The 16,419-nt window shown below is 47.6% G+C and overlaps 1 protein-coding gene across 5 annotated transcripts in view; it reads left to right on the top strand.

Annotated features, from left to right (window-relative positions):
• DLG3 (discs large MAGUK scaffold protein 3) overlaps positions 1 to 16,419 on the top strand; it is a 51,572-nt gene that overhangs the window by 2,422 nt on the left and 32,731 nt on the right. For 3 of the 5 annotated variants that reach the window (XM_032475010.1, XM_032475009.1, XM_032475008.1), the window contains exons 2-9: positions 1,330 to 1,380; positions 1,797 to 1,921; positions 2,119 to 2,288; positions 2,584 to 2,720; positions 3,065 to 3,209; positions 3,862 to 4,021; positions 5,618 to 5,774; positions 6,209 to 6,311. In XM_032475010.1, the coding sequence (XP_032330901.1) occupies positions 1,330 to 1,380; positions 1,797 to 1,921; positions 2,119 to 2,288; positions 2,584 to 2,720; positions 3,065 to 3,209; positions 3,862 to 4,021; positions 5,618 to 5,774; positions 6,209 to 6,311 (1,048 nt within the window). Of the gene's footprint in view, positions 1 to 1,329; positions 1,381 to 1,796; positions 1,922 to 2,118; positions 2,289 to 2,583; positions 2,721 to 3,064; positions 3,210 to 3,861; positions 4,022 to 4,333; positions 4,742 to 5,617; positions 5,775 to 6,208; positions 6,312 to 7,121; positions 7,283 to 16,419 lie in introns of those variants that run through there. The other 2 variants (XM_006192410.3, XM_032475011.1) reach the window with 2 other exon arrangements.

Here is a 16,419-nt window from a genome sequence, read left to right as displayed (position 1 = left end):
TCCTCCTCTCTGCTTTTTGAAGCCAAAGCTGTGTGTGGTGGAGGTGGGAGTGGGGGAAGCAGAGAGCAGGGCATGCTGAGGAGCCATCACCCTGACTTCCCAGCTTTCCTCTTCAGAGGAGGGGATCAGGGGTCAGGAAAGGGGCAACACAGCCAGAGAAAAATGGAGGAGGGGCACCAGGCTATCTGGTGAAAGAGGCCAAAGGATGCCTCCATTCCTGGGGACGAGAGCAAGAGCCAGGAAGCGGGTGCTACTTGTCTGCCCAGAATCACATTTTCACTTGACAGTGGCCACAAGTATGTCCTGTCTGGCAGGCCACCTCTGTGGGTTGGTTAGACCAACCCTGTTTTTTCCATCCCCTTCCCTGGCTTCTCCTCCCACAGCTACTGCATGTTGAAGGCTATGGACTCTGCTGCCAATCAGTCCATGGGTCATCAGCTTCTCCCTCATGGGGAATCTTTGCCACTCTGGTCCTGTTTCACCCCTGGCTTTGCCTCTGACTCCCAACAAGTTCCTTTTCTGCTGAGAAACACAAAGGGTTTGGGATCAAGAACCCCTGTGTAGAAAATGGATTCAGACTTTGACTCCTTCTGCCCATTTGAGGAACTGGGGTCTTGGGGATACAGAAGATGTAAGATGAAGGTTCATGAGGTACTCTGAAGGAGTTTAACCTTCCTTCTTCCCATGAGCTCTGCTGGGGAAGAGGGGATGGGTGGCCAGAACATCAGTGGCCTTGGCAGCTTGCTTTAATCAAAAGAGCACCTGGAGATCCAGGTTCCAGTCCCTGCTTTGCTACTAACTCCCAGTGTGCCCTTAGGCACAACCCATGTCCTCTCTGGACTTCAGTGGCACCATCTGTCACATGAGGGAGGTTGAACAAGATGGTGGCTTCTGTTCTTCCAGCCCTGCCATGGTAGAAGTCTGTGACCCAAGTCAGGGATAGCTGGGGTTCAGAAAGGGAGCAGGCCCCTCTGGGTGCCCCCATGGATGCCGCATGGTTTGCCTGCCATGTTCAATTTCTGCCACCCCCCTGAGGCCAGCCCTGCAGCCCTCCTAAGGCCCCGGAGCCCAGCCTCTTGTTGAGTGCACCGCTGGCTGGCTCAGTCCCAGTCAATTGATCCGGGCGAAATGAGCAGCTGTGTTTGGCCTGATCCAGCTGGAAGTGAGGGGAGGGGGGCCTCCTCGGGGTTAGCCTGTCCCCATCTGTGGCCAAGAGGTCAATTTGGGCTCTCCTACTCTGTGAGGAGCAGGGGACAAGCAGGTTGAGCGGGGAGGCAGATGACTTGGGGGACGGGAGGCACTTTAGGAACTGCCTGTGTCTTCCCCTAGGTGAATGGCAGTGATGGCATGTTCAAGTATGAGGAGATAGTCCTTGAGCGGGTGAGTCTGCCGGTGGAGGGGGGGATGAAGTGGGAGGGGAGGGTTAGAACCAGAAGAGGGGAGGGCCCTGAACCTCAGTCTCAAGACTCATGGGGGACCCGCACTGAAAGGATGGGGAAACAGCGTCCCTCAGAGGCTGCATTGCTGCATCAATCAATCAACTGACTAACAGATATTAACTGACCTTGCTCGCCAAGGCCTGGGAATTGAGGAGGGGATGGCTTCGCTGAGGCCTCCACGCCAGAATGGCTAGCCCAGGGTGGGAATCTGCCAAATTTCTGATGAATGTGCCCTGGCCTGGCCTGCCGAGCATGGCCCCTTCTGAGGCCTGGAGAACCTTCCCTGGGGGACAGAGGTAGGTGGGGCCCTCATGCCCTCTGAGCGAGCAGACTGTGCCCCTCCACTCCTCTCTGCAGGGCAACTCTGGCCTGGGCTTCAGCATTGCAGGTGGTATCGACAATCCCCATGTCCCCGATGACCCTGGCATCTTTATTACCAAGATCATCCCTGGTGGAGCAGCTGCCATGGACGGGAGGCTGGGGTGAGGTGGCCTGGAAGCAGGCGTGGGGGCGGTAGGGGCAGGATGGAGGGGAGGAGGACTGCCTGCCAGGATGACCCTTCCATTAGATCTGAGAGGGGGAGGGGGAGAGTAGGGAAGGGGAGAGGGGAAAAGGGGAGGTGGGAGAGGGGGTGGAAGGGTGGTGGCGCAGTGTCATGCCTCTTGGGTCTCCCCCGAAGGGTGAACGACTGTGTGCTGCGGGTGAATGAGGTGGACGTGTCGGAGGTGGTGCACAGCCGAGCGGTGGAGGCACTGAAGGAGGCAGGCCCAGTGGTGCGGTTGGTGGTCCGGAGGCGACAGCCCCCACCAGAGACCATCATGGAGGTCAACTTGCTTAAAGGGCCCAAAGGTGCGGCCCTCTGGGTTCCTGTGCTCTGGCCAGAGGTTGGCTCCGTGGGCACTGGAAAGGAATACCTTGCCTGGCTCCCTTTTCCCTCTTCCCTCTTCCAACTCACAGCCTTCTTTCTTGACCTCGAGTCTCACCCTGACTGACCTCAGGATGGCAGCCAAGTGTTTGGGATCCCTGGGGGGAGCTCCTGTGTGGCCAGTGGGGTGGCTGGGCTTAGGGGGTTGCATTTGGGATTGACTGAGCACTCTCACTCCTCCTTGTGTCCCTCTCCCATGCCCTGCTGGCCCCCACCCAGGCCTGGGTTTCAGCATCGCTGGGGGCATTGGCAACCAGCACATCCCAGGAGACAACAGCATCTACATCACCAAGATCATTGAGGGAGGTGCTGCTCAGAAGGATGGACGCCTACAGATTGGGGACCGGCTGCTGGCGGTGAGACAGCCTTCCTGGGGATGCCCGAATGGCTGGATGGGGAGGTGGAGCTCTAGCAGCCTCCCCCTCCACCTAAACCTCACTCAGGGACTAGGCATCATGGGGAGATTCGAGAGCATCACTTGACTTGAGTGTCCCTGGATAGCAAGGCCCTAGTTCTGTTCATGGCTGGAACTCCCTCACCTGCCCACTCCTCTCTCCTGCGTCTCTGCTCCTCACAGCACTGCACTAGGCCTCTGTTAGATAGAGCACTGTTGAATTTCACTGAAAGGGTGCCCCTCAGTGTTCCCTGCAGAGGCTCTCCCTCCACCCCAGTGTTAGCCCTAAGGCCTCTTCTCTTCCAGGTGAACAACACCAATCTGCAGGATGTGAGGCATGAGGAAGCTGTGGCCTCACTGAAGAACACATCTGATATGGTCTATCTGAAGGTGGCCAAGCCAGGCAGCCTCCACCTCAACGACATGTATGCACCCCCTGACTACGCCAGCAGTAAGTACCCATCTGCCCTGCCCCTGGCCTGAAGCCCTGCTTCCTGGTTTCTGGAGGGGAAGAAGTTCATACTCTTTGTTGAGAGAGGGAGGGATGGAGGGAGGGAGAGAGAGAGAGAAAGAGAGAGAGATTGAGATAGAGAGAGAACAGGAGACTAGTGCTCTGGAGAGCTAAGTCCAAATCCCAGCTCTGTCCCTTACAGCTGGGTGCCCTTGGACAAGTCCCTTTCACCTGTCTTTAGTTCCCTCTTTGGCAAAAAGGAGCTAATGATATATGTGCTGCCTTCCTCATAGGACGGCTGCAAGGATCAAATGAGATCATGGACGAGAAAGCCCTTGGAAAACTGTATTAGGCTATAGAGATGTGAGGGATTATTATTAGTCACACCTCTAGTCATGCCTTTCTTTGTAGACTGCCTTGACTTTAGCTCCTTCTAAGACTCACAGGAGTGAGCCCAGGATTCAGAAAGGGACTGTGGAGGAGGAACCCAGGGTGTGGGGGAAGTGGGGAGGAGAGGCCTGAGGAATCAGCAGACCTTGGTCTCTTTGCATGTGAGATGGGGTGTGGGGGACAGTCCTTGGTGAGGGTGGGGTAGGGTAGGGTACCAATGTGGAGTGGTCTCGGAACTTTTCTCTCCCTTTCTTGATTCTAGCTTTTACTGCCTTGGCTGACAACCACATAAGCCATAATTCCAGCCTGGGTTATCTTGGGGCTGTGGAGAGCAAGGTCAGCTACCCTGCTCCCCCTCAGGCTCCCCCCGCCCGCTACTCTCCTATCCCCAGGCACATGCTGGCTGAGGAGGACTTCACCAGGTAAGACCCTCCTTGCTCCCCTTCATCCTACCTAGGGATGGGGAGGAGAGGAATCGTTTCCGGCTGGCCACAGGCCTCCTCGCAGTGTGGCAAGGGAGAGGATAAGGCCCTCATCGCTCCTGTCCTGTGGTCTGAGGCCCTCTCTGAAGCCCTTGGGGCCCAAGGGAGGGACAGAGGTGGCTGCAGGGACAAGTTCTACCATCAGGGGGCGTGCCAAGTGCGTGGCCCCCATCCGAGAGTGCAGAGAAAGGGTGGGATGGGGCCTTTAGGGATCTGAGGAGGTGGAGGTGTCGGGGTTTCCTGCCCGGAAACAGTTGCAGCCCCCGCGGCTGCAATCATGCCACGTTAGAGAAGAAAGCAGTTCAGCGGGTGGGGTTGGCGGGATGCTGGGAGGCCTGCGGGCCGGTGGCCTCGCAGGGAATGGCCCCACCTCACTCTGGCGGCTGCTCCCGCGGTGGAACTGGTCGGGCCGGCCCGGGTTCCGGGGGACAGGTTTGCTGTGGGGTGGGGCCTGGAGGCAGCTGGGCTGGCTGCAGTAGAGCCGGAAGGGTAGGCGGACGGTTGTGGGGGGAGAGCTGGAGGAGCCATGGAGAGGGCACGCAAGTTCTCAGGCTCCGGCTTGGCCCTGGGCTTGGGCTCCGCCTCAGCCTTGGCCTGGAGGAGGGCTTCGCAGAGGTGGGCCCGGCCTCTCCGCTCGCTGAGGCCTGGAGGGGATGCCAGGTAGGAGGAGAGGAGGGCTTCAGCAGAAGCATCCGGGATTCAGGGAGGGAGCCTCACACCCGAGACTGGGAGCATGAAAGGAAGAGTCTCTCGGACTTGGGGCTCCTCTGATGAAAGATGCTTAAAGTAAAGGGAGTGGGTTGGGCAAGTGCGTGCTGGGAGTCGGGTCGTATGGATATACGGGGACCTCTGCTGCTCTTACCTGGTGGCACTGTGACCATTTACAGAGGCGGTGGGGGTTTTCCTGTTCTTGTCTCCTCTTTCAGGTTAGGCTTCTAAGCTCCTTTTGGGGACCTGGGATTTCTTTATCTCTGTCTCCCACATCACCTAGCAAGGGAACATAGTGGTAGCTGGTGACTAAATCTGTTGTTGGGGAAAGTAGGAGGGGTCATAGTTGGTGAGTGGAATTTTGAGACTGCAGAGGAGCATGTGTAAAGTAAGTAGGCGCAGTTTGTGGGTGGCGAGTGCAATCAATCCCAGGGCCATTCCATGTCCCCTAACTGGTTCCCCTTCTTGTGGCTCAGGGTCCATCACACCGGTTGGTAGGATGGGAGAATCTGGGGAGGAAGAGGACCAGTGAGTGGGCTCTGAGATACGGTCTCTAGAGCCCAGGGTAGGGGTTTGTTGACCTGAGAGAGTTGGGGACTGTCCTGGGAAGTTGATGCCAAGCCCTCCGGAAGAAGGGAGGGAAGAAGAACTGAAACTTGGCACCTGGCAGAAAACAGCAGCCAAGCAAGTTTCAGGAGAGAAAGGGAACAGGGTATCATACCTAGGCACCCAAATCCCCCTACAGCAATGTGGGCCTTCACTGGACTTTACATGGACCACAGTTTATACCTACCTTGTCCTGACCTTTCTCCACTCCTTTCCTATCAGAGAGCCCCGCAAGATCATCCTGCACAAGGGCTCCACAGGCCTGGGCTTCAACATCGTGGGAGGAGAGGATGGAGAAGGCATTTTTGTCTCCTTCATCCTGGCAGGAGGCCCAGCTGACCTGAGTGGGGAGCTGCGCAGGGGAGACCGGATCTTATCGGTGAGGAGACAAAGGCGAGATGGGAGGATGGGAGTTGTGCCAGTTTAAAAGGGAGGAGGGAAGACCTCGCTTTCTCCAAGGAATGCTTGTTGAAATGGGGGAAGGCTAAGAGCTGGAGAAAACTTATATTCTCTATACAGATATCCTTAGTGAGGGACAGGGACGAGACTTATCCTTAAAGAGGAAATGAATGTCTCTTGGAATTTTAACCGTGGTTGGCATTTGAGCCCCACAAAGATAATTATTACACTAGAGATGTTGTGTCCTTTACCTGGATACATAGATGTTGTCTCATCTTAGGGGCAAGGATGAGATATTGAGAAAAGCATCGGAGTAGATTTAGGGATGGACAACCCATCTCCCTCTCCTAACTGCTATGACAGAGGACTCTTTTCTTGCTTTGGGGGTGGCTCATAACTCCTCTCTTTGGACAGGTGAATGGTGTGAACCTGAGGAATGCAACTCATGAGCAGGCTGCAGCTGCTCTGAAACGGGCTGGCCAGTCAGTCACCATTGTGGCCCAGTACAGACCTGAAGGTAGGAGAAGGAAGGTGGAACGATATGATGTGGGGAGTTCAGACTTATACTAGTTGTTGGCTTTTTGCCATCCTGGGTAACAAAGCCACTTGACCAGGTCCCTTCGACCTTAGTGCAGTAACCTCTTCCTCTCTCGTCTTCCACTGGACAGGGGCGGGTTGGGGCAGCTTGAGAGCATCAGTTAAGGCTGTGCTCAAAGCCTGGTGATCAGGGCTGCAGTGCAGCTCTAGGCCAGTAGTGGGCAGCAGCCCACGAGAGGAAGGAGAGAGATTGGGGCGACTGGAAAAGGGGGAGGGGGGTGGAGGCCGAGGGCTCAGAGGCGAAAAACGTAACTGTGTATCCTGGAGCCGGAGGGTAGCTCTCGGTTAGAAAGACCTGAAAGAGAAGAGTACTGACCTCTTTAGGAGATCTTGGGCCAAACCGCTGTGACCCCCACCCTCCACTCATCAGGGTGACCGTGAAACACCCATAAACGTGCTGAAAACGTGATGCTCGGCTCTCGTGGTAGGGACTCGGAAGTGGACCCCCTCCCCCTACGGGGGGCCTTCTTTGTGTTCTCTGGGAGCTGTTCCCCGGCTGGGGCGTGTGGGCGGAGCTGGTTATGCAAATGAAAGCACTTGGTTGGCTGACGCCAGCCAAGGCCCAGGTGCCGAGGTGAGCTGCGGAATGGCGCGCCCAAGCCAGCCGGCCGGCGGGGTGGCTATTGGCCGGCCGAGCGCGGCCTCCAGCCGCACGCCCCGCCCCCTGACCCAGGCGGAGGGCGGCGGGCGCCCCTCCTTCCCCCCTCGCGCGCCTCAGGCGTCTCCTCCTCCTCCCTCCCCTCCCCCTCCCCTCCTCCCCCCCCTCCTCCCCTCCTCCTCCCCTCCTCCCGCGCGCCCCGCTTTGTGTCCGTGGTCTCCCGCGCGGGACGGAGGGGCCGGCTGGAGCTGGCGCTTTCTCAGCCCTAGATCTGGACTCCGACCCGGCGCCAGGTGAGGTGGGGCGGACGGGGGTCAGGCCCCCTCATAGTTCCCCCTAGCCTCTCTACGGTTCTGTTCTCATACTCTCTCTTTTCCCCCACTGTGCCCCCAACTCTGCGCTCTCCCCGGAATCCCTCGGCCGCGTGTCCCCAGCCCCGGGCGGCGCGCGGCTTCTCAGCCCCTCCTTGAGGGCCCCTCCGGAACACCGCGCAGGGCTAGAGCCCTCCCGCCGCGGGCTCCGTCGGGCCTTCACCTTCTTGCCATCACTTCTCCCCATTCACGAACTCTGCCCCTCCTCGCCCCGGGCCTCCGCCCGCCCCTCAGCCTCCTTCCTGCTGGCGGCTACGCTCCCAGCAGCTCCCTAATCCCAGTCCTGGGAGGAATTTTCGACGTCTTCCCCTCCACCCCCACGCCTGAATCCCCCGAACCTAGCGACCTCTGAGTACCCCCAAGGTGGGCTATCAGCCCCCAATCCCCTCCAGCACCGCTTTTGTTTGCAAGAGTTTTCCGACGGTTGCCGACTTTCGCGTCCCCCTCCTCTTTGTGAGGCCAGCCTTTGTCCCCGAGGGCTGCAGCGCCTGGGCTCCTTGGACACTTAGGCCCTGCTGGCTGGTTACTCAGGTGGCGGAAAGGCCCTCTCCCGGGCAGGTGCCCTGGTTCCGTGATGAGAATGCGGAGAAGCTGGGATCCCTGCTGCAAAGCTGTGAGAGGCAGAAAGCGCCTACCTTTGTCCTTTCCGCCCTCCCCCCAAAACTCTTGTTCAGCGCCTCCAGCCAAGAAGAGAGGGGCTTGCTACCTTCTTCTGCACTAGGCTCTTTTGATGGGGACAAGTGTAAGGAGGTGACAAACGGGAGAGCTTGTTGGTCTGAGGTCATGGGAAAGAGGGATGCAAACACTTGGAGTCATTTCTCACTATGTTTGGTGTCCAGCTTAATGACAAGAAACACACATTAGGGTTACTGTTTTTATGATGCCTGTGTGTGCTTTTTGCTTTTCAGTGTAGAGCTAACCATCTGATTTTTATTAGCAACCAATATTTATCCGTTTTATGGCCACAACTTAGACAACATAGGTTCTGCAAAGAAAATGGTTTCTCTTGCATATTTGTGTGTGTGTGTGTGTGTGTGTGTGTGTGTGTGTGTGTAGGAGAAATTGATGTATTTCTTTCGGTTTTGCTCTCTGATGTTGGGCACATGGAAACAATAGTGTGAGTTTGTCTGGTGGTAGTATGTTGGAAACTGGTGACTACATATTTCTATGAGTTTTGTTGGGAGAATGTAATTGGTTTGCATAAAAAGCTGCAAGGTGTCCACGGTAAAGGGATTCCTGCAGTGTTCATTGCTCTCTGAGCATACTTCTGAGTGTTTATGATGTTTGTTGAGGTGCTGTCTTAGGTTTCTCTACCATTTGCCAAACAAAGCCTTTCTTCTCTTAGGATTTAGTTGAACCACTGTTGTTAAGGCTCTGCCACCCCAGTCTCATTTCTTTCTTTGGTTTGATAAATCCAACAGGGCCCCAACATGCAAAAACTTTTTTTTTTCATTTGAACATTGACCCTTGGAGACAGGTCCAGAGGGACTATTAAAGCATTCCGTGTTGGGCTCTGAATTTTCTTTGATAAAGTGATGGTTTTTAAAAATAAAGACTCCATGTTGGTCATTTTATAATTATGTTAAATACTGTTCTTTGGAAGATTGCATCACATAGGCATTTACAAAATGAATAATCCAAATATATGTCTGTTGGCTAAAATGGCGGAGACTTTGCATTTTATTGGCCAAGTAGGGGTTCATTATTTTTGTTTTTTTTAACATGGAATGTGGGAGCTGGAAAGGATCACTTAGTTCAACCCCTCATTGTGCAAACCAGAACAGCAACAGGAGAGCAAGGACATGATTTGCCTAAGGTCATGAAGGGAAAGTTGCTGCGGGTCAGCAATCAGTTGAATCCTGAAGTCCACCAGTTGGGACAAACCATGCTTGGGAATACCTGAGAGACCTGAGATCTAGTTGGAGTGGAGGAACAAGAGGAAAGGAACTGGGGAAATAATAGAAGAGAGACTAGGGAAAGAGAGTGAAGGAAAGAAAGATATAACTGCAGGGGAAGATTGGAGTGATCTCCATGGTGGCCCTTGAGGCACCATTGCCAATCCAGTGCAGCCTTTGGCTAGATATCCTTTGGTGTGAGAGCTTAAAAAAAAATAGCTTTGACTAATTAGAACAGAATAAGAGCAATTTTTCTCCTTTTTAAAAAGGCTTCATTGAGATATGATTCATATACCATATAATGCACCCATTTAGGTGTACAATTCAGTGGCTTTTAGTGTGTTCACAGAATTGTGCATCCATCATCACAGTCAATTTTAGAACATTTTCATTACCCCTCTCTTTTTAATGAATAGAGAGGGTACAATATTGGAAGGGTGATAGGTGTAGGACAGTTGCTTCCTAATGTATCTCCCCTGGGCACTTAGGGGCTAGATGGCAGCTCTAAGATTCTTTCAAGGTTTGCTTAATGGGTTGAACCCATAATGAAGATAGCAACTGTGTCTATTTAAATTTTGTATTGTACCTAGCACGGGTACTTTGCAAATATTTGTATGATGAAGCTTTGGAAAATATTAAAATAGAAATAGGAGTGCTAAATGATAAGGTACCACAGTGAGAGATGCTGTTTCATGGTTTCACTCCTGATTGCTCCAAACTGTTGGGGACACAGCAATCCCACCTATTTAGCTAAAATAGCATGATGTTCTTAGTCATGTATAATCCTGCTTAAAATTCAAATTGAAAATTTAAACAACTGGCTCTTGGCAGAGTCTCTTTTCCAATCTATTCTAAAATGAGAAATATTTTTCTGTGACTTGTAGAATTGCTCCACCAAGGAAAGGATAGGTTTCATGTTATAACATTTTGATTTAGAAACTATCTCTTATATTTTTCTCCCCTGGTTACTTTGTGTCAGCTTCTCTTTATAAACTGAGCTAGTATTTTTTTTTCTGGAAAGTGCTTTTGTTTTTAGCATAGAATTTGAACCCCAAATCAGGAGGTGAGCCAGACATTGGTCACTAAGGTAGCTAAACTGGGAACTGATCCTTTGTGACCAGTCTTTTCAACTGGAATGTAAATCCAGACAGGCTAGGGATACAGGGAATGAGAAGGAATGAGAGTTTTCCATACTCATTTTAAAGTGCTGAATAAGGACACTTTTCACCATGGAAACACCTTTAAGTAAGGCCTGGAAGAGTTAAGGATAAGTGTTGATAATAACTTGAAAGCGTAAAAGGGATACTTTCACCATAGCATTTAAGTAACCACCCCATCTCCCCTGTTTGAGAATGAGGGATGTAAACATAGCTGCCCCCCTATCAGCAAGATCTCTCTTGAGAGTGCGGAGGTGAAAGTTTATCAAGGCAAAGAATAAAAGTCATGAAACTCCTATTGCCATCCTAAAAGAAGGCTAAAGTAGAGAAGGAAGAAAATGAATTCCTGTTAACAGCATTTCTACACTGAACAATTTGAAGGCGACTAATATTGCATTTATCTTTGTGTCCCCAGCACCTAGTCCAGAGCCTGGCTCATGGTTTGTTGAATTGAGTTATTGATTATCTCTATGTTCTAGATGTCTTTGTAAGCATTAATCTTCAGGATATCCCTGTAGGATATGTGATGTTAGCCCCATTTTACAGACGAGGAAAGTGAGGATCAGAGAGGTTAAGTGACTTCCTCAAGGTCACACAGCCAGTAGGGGCAGAATCAAAATTTGAAGTCAGATTTCTTGAGAACTTCGTGTCCAGGGCTTTTGCCGATAGACCACAACGACCTCCCACCACAGCAGAGAAGCTGAGAGCCCTCTCTCCCTACTCGGAAGATACTGCTCTGAGACTCTTCCTTCAGGTGTTAACAAATGGAGTAAAACCAACTCCCAAATGCCAGCATTTTAGTCTTGATGACCATAAACTCCTGCACCAAAGGAGAAGGGAACATGTGGGTAGAGGGCCTGCTGGAAGCCTGAGGGAGACCCCCTCTCCTACAAAAGGAAAGTGGACTTAGGAAGACTACCATGGAATGATATTGTGGGGGGAACCCCAGGAGGAGCCAAAAGATGAGAGTTGGTTTGCTTGACTTCTTAGAAATGTTAAGTAGGCTTAAGAATGTTAATGAAGTAAACAGGCACTTCCCATTTCTTCAAGTGAAATGGAGTTGTATTTGTTGTTCCTTTTTTTATATCCTTGCCATTCACTTATTTAAGGGTACAATTCAGTGGTGTTTAGAATATTCACAGAGTTGTGCAACCGTTGCTACAACCAATTTTAGAATATTTTCATCACCTCAAAAAAAAAAAACAACTGAGTCCTTTAGTTGTCACTGCCTCCCCACCTTCCCATGCCCCTCAGTACTGCTAAGCTACTTCCTGCTTCTGTAGATTTGCCTGTTCTGGACATTTCATAAATATGGATTCATGTAATATATGGTCTTTTATGACTGGCTACTTCACTTTACATAGTGTTTTCAAGGTTCATCCATGTTGTACCATGTATTAATACTTCATTTCTTTTTATGGCTGAATAATATTCTATTATGGAGATACCACATTTTGTTTATCCATTCCTCAGTTGATGGACAGTTGGGTTGTTTCCACCATTTTGGCTGTTATGAATACTGCTCTTTGGACATCTGTATGCAGTTTTCTGCATGGGCATGTGTTTTTATTTCTCTTGGTTATATATACCTACTGGGTCATATGGCAACTGTATATTTAACCTTTTGAGGAGTGATCAGGCTGTTTTCCATAGTGGCTGTGCTGTTTCACATTCCAACCAGCAGTGTGAGGGTTACAATTTTCTCTGAGTCCTCGCCAACCCTCTTTCATTCAGTCTTTTTGATTCTAGCCGTTCTGGTGAGTTAAGTGGTCTCTCCTCGTGGTTTTCATTTACATTTCCCTGCTGGCTAATGATGTTGAGCATCTTTTTATGTGCTTATTGTTGCTATTTGGTTTTGTTTTGCTTGGTCCCCTGATTTGCTTCTGCTGTGTGCAAACTGACTTGAGGCCAGAGCAAGCCAACTAGGTTATTACTCAGGTGACTAGAGGGAACCGGGAGGATAAGGGACTACCTTTCACTCTTATCACTGTGGGCAGGAGGGGGTTTAAGGCTTGGATGTAGATAATTTTAGCCAGGAATGCTGACCTGATAAAAATGATAGGGCCTACCTTTCAACAACAACAACAAAAAATAGCTTATTCACATACCATACAATTTACCCATTTAAAGTGTACAAGAATGTTTAGAGTGTTTAGAGTGGCACAACTGTCACCACGATCAATTTTAGAACATTTTCCTCACTCCAAAAAGAAATGCTGTCCCATAAGCAGTCACTCCCCATTTCCCCCAAACTCCTCCCCTTCCCTAGTCCTAGGCAACCACTAATCTACTTTCTGTTTCTATAAAGTTTTCTTTTCTGACTGGTTCATGTAAATGAAATCATAGAATATAGTCTTTTGTGTCTGGCTTCTTTCTTTTAGCATAGTGTTTTCAGGGTTCATCCATGTTGTAGCATGTTGCAGTTCATTCCTTTTTAAGGCTGAATAATATTCCATCCTTTGGTTATACCACATTTTGTTTATCCATTCTTCAGTTGATAGACTTTTGGGTTGTTTCCACCTTTTGACTATTGTGAATACTGCTGCTCTGAACCTTCATGGGCAAGTTTTTGTGTGGTCATATGTTTTCAATTCTCTTGGGTATGTATACCTAAGAGTGGAATTGCTGGGTCATAAGGTAACAACATTTAACATTTTTTGAGGAACTGCCAGACTTTTTCCCAAAGTGGCTGCGCTCAGGCCTACCCTGTTTTGAAAACTTAGAGGAGAAAAAAATGTTAGCTTTCTTTTCAGTTTTGCCTCCTGGGGCTGAACTTCATATACATGCATGCACTGGCCTTATCTGACTTCCATGTAGCCCAAGGAAATGGGAGCTGGAGTTGACAAAGCATTCTGAACCTAGACAGGTGCTTTCTTGTCCTTGTTAGATGTCTTGAGGCAAAATCCTAGGAGCTTTGGTGTCTGTAGAACATCAGTTCTCCTGATAGGTTAGAATGATTAGAATAATATATAGTAATGAGAATGAATTGTTTCTTATTTATTTATAGCTTTTTAGGATTTATTTTTAAATTAACATGTTGCTTGTTGAAATCTTGACCCTGATATTTACACTGTTGCTTTGTTTCAAGCTTTCGACTTATATTCCAAAATAGGGTACTTGTTTTATTGTTTTAAATAGAGAAATAGGAGAAGTAGAATAATTTGGGCCTATCATTGTCACTGAAATTTAGAAAATACTGTTTTGCTCCCTTAATGTTAAGAAAGGGGATCATCATGGAGGAGTAGCCAAGGCCCTGGCTTCTAGTTCTGACCTTAAGTAGCTAAATGATCTTGTACTAGTCAACCTGTTTGGACCTCAGTTTTCTGGTCTGTAAAATGAAGGCATTGTGCAGAACGATCTCAACATGTTTCTTCTAACTCAAGCTCTGTGTTAGATAAGTAGAAGTGTGTCATAAATTCAGTTTACAAGTTGCTATTTGTACCTAGACTGTTATTTAATCACAGTCTTGAGCTTATAACAGTCTTGCTTTAATAAACGTCTTGTCTTCTCTTTTTTCCTGTGATAAGGCTTTCATCCTCTTGAGATGGACCTTTGTTTACTTTTCACTGAATTTAGATGTCTTAAAAAAGCAAAGACCCTAGAGATTTGGGGGATTTTTTTCCCTTGATGAAATTAACATATTTTGTATAAATATGTACTTTAGGGATCTGGATACATGCATGTTCTTCAGATTTTCAAAAAAGAGAAAGAGAATTTTGCAGATCTTCAGTTAAACTCTCACAAAAAGAAATGGTGAGCACTGGAACCAGTATTGGTTCACCAAGGTCAAACAATCATGTCAGACTGCCAAACTACCTTGATAGACAGGGTTACTGGATTGATAGATCAGGGAAATATGGTAGATGCAGTATATTTAGATTTCAGCAAGGCATTGGCAAGCCTTCTTTGGTCCACTCTTGGATAAGATGGCAAGGTGTTAATAGTGATAATACGTTTAACTGGATTTGTCTGCAACTGGTTGAATGGGTCAGTCTCAGAGGAAAATGATGAGTAAGCCAGGAGCAATGTGGAGAGGAATTTCTAGTGTATGTGTATCCTGGCTTTTCCTTGGGCTTGTCGTGTTAAGTCTGTCTCCCCACCTCCCTCAAATTGTATTTTATATTATATATAATTGAAATATACATATATACTTTTAAAAATTTTATTTTCCTAGATATATAAGTGTTATATTTAGATTTGTAGAAAATTAGAAAGTAACAAAAAGTACAAAGCAAAAAAAAAAATTAAAATCAACTGTTATACTACCTCCAGAAATAACTGTTGTTTGTGTGTATTTCCCTTGAAAGTTTTATATAATGTGTAGTATGTATGTATCTCTTTCAAGTCTGGGATCATTGTATTTAAAAAGTTTTATGTCCATTCTTTTAACTTATGTCATGAATATCTTATTAAAATAGTTTTTAATAAATAATATCCATCACATATGTGCCACAATTCATGTAACCATTCCCTTATTGGAGAATGTTTAGATTGTTTGCAATTTTTTGATCTTATAAATAACACTTTGATGGATATCCTTATATGAGGCTTTTTGTGAATCTGTGATTGTGTCTTCAGAATGAATTCCTTGGAGTGGAATTATTGGGCCCAACGGTATGAACATGTTTAAGGCTTTTGATATATTTGCTAAATTCTCCACCTCCACCAACAATATGGGTGCATATTTGATAATCCTTGCTAACATGGAGTATTTTTTAAAAAATCTCTGCAAATTTGTTAGGTAAAATGTTATGTAATTTACATTTTAATTTGTATTTCTTTTTAAGAATAAGAGTGAACATTTGTGTGTGTGTGTGTGTATGTGTGCTCATTGATCTTTTTTTTTTTTTTTTTTTGGCCAATTGCTTGTTCATACCCTTTCCCCATTTCCCTGTTGAGGTGTGTTCATCAGTTCTTACTGATATGTAAAACCTTTAAAGTAGTTAGAATATTAGTTCTTTGTCATATACATTGTAAGGTTTTTTTTCCTATTTTGTAGTTTGCTATTTTATTTTGATGTACAAGATGTTTTATGTTTTTATGTAGTCCAGTCTGTCAATACTTTCTTTTGTATATCTTGCCTCTGCCCATAGCTTTTGGAGGGTCTTTCCTACCCCAAGAGAAAAATAAATATCCACCTAAGTTTTATTCTAGTTATGTAATGTTTTTCTTTTTGTGTTTAAAACCTTAACCTGCCTGGACCTTATTTATGATACAAGGCAGGATACTACCTTATTTTTTGCTCCAAATGTTGAAGGAATTACTGCAGTACCATTTAGTAGATAATCCATCTTTTCCATGCTGTTTTGAAGTGCCACCTTTATTACACACACACACACACACTCTCATGATTTGGATTTTTGGGTTTCTTAATTCTGTTCTTTATAATATTTTACTCTGGAAGTACCAGTTACAGAAAAATAACCACAGATGTTTTGACAAATAACCAGAGAAGAGTCTCTAGATCCCATTTTCTGGATTCCTTCCACAGCAACTTGACACAAAAGAGATTCAGTTGATACCCCAAATAAAGATTGTCAGAGAATTTGTGATCCTGTCTAAGTGACTACTGTGAAAAGCATTTGAATCTAGACTCTCAGTTGACATAGTAAAACATAGAAATCCGTTACATTAATTCAAGTTAAGAAGCTTAGTCATAAAATGTTGTCTTTCAGGCACTGTGTTGCAGCATCTCTGTTAAGTGAAAAAGATTGTTGTAAACAAGAGTCACTGCTACCTTCAGAGCAAGGAAGTGTATAATTCTGTCTTTATTCTCATGTTTTCTGGATGAGGTGTTTTGTCTTGGGGTGGTTCGTACATATACTTTGGCTTATGGGTTAAAAGAGCTAAAGGCTTTGTTGTTAATCTTGCATTTGAATATGCTATATGAATCTTTTGAAATAGAGAAAAGGCACTATTTGAAGCTTTTACCTGATCTGGAATAGGTGAGAAGAACCAATGGCAAGGTTCTGTGAAAAACTGTTTTTTTTAACTTGATATTGAGATC

This window comes from Camelus ferus, chromosome X (assembly GCF_009834535.1).
Source record: "Camelus ferus isolate YT-003-E chromosome X, BCGSAC_Cfer_1.0, whole genome shotgun sequence".
NCBI lineage: Eukaryota > Metazoa > Chordata > Mammalia > Artiodactyla > Camelidae > Camelus > Camelus ferus.
Note: the sequence above shows the minus strand (reverse complement) of the source record. Positions and strands in the feature narration are given on the sequence as shown.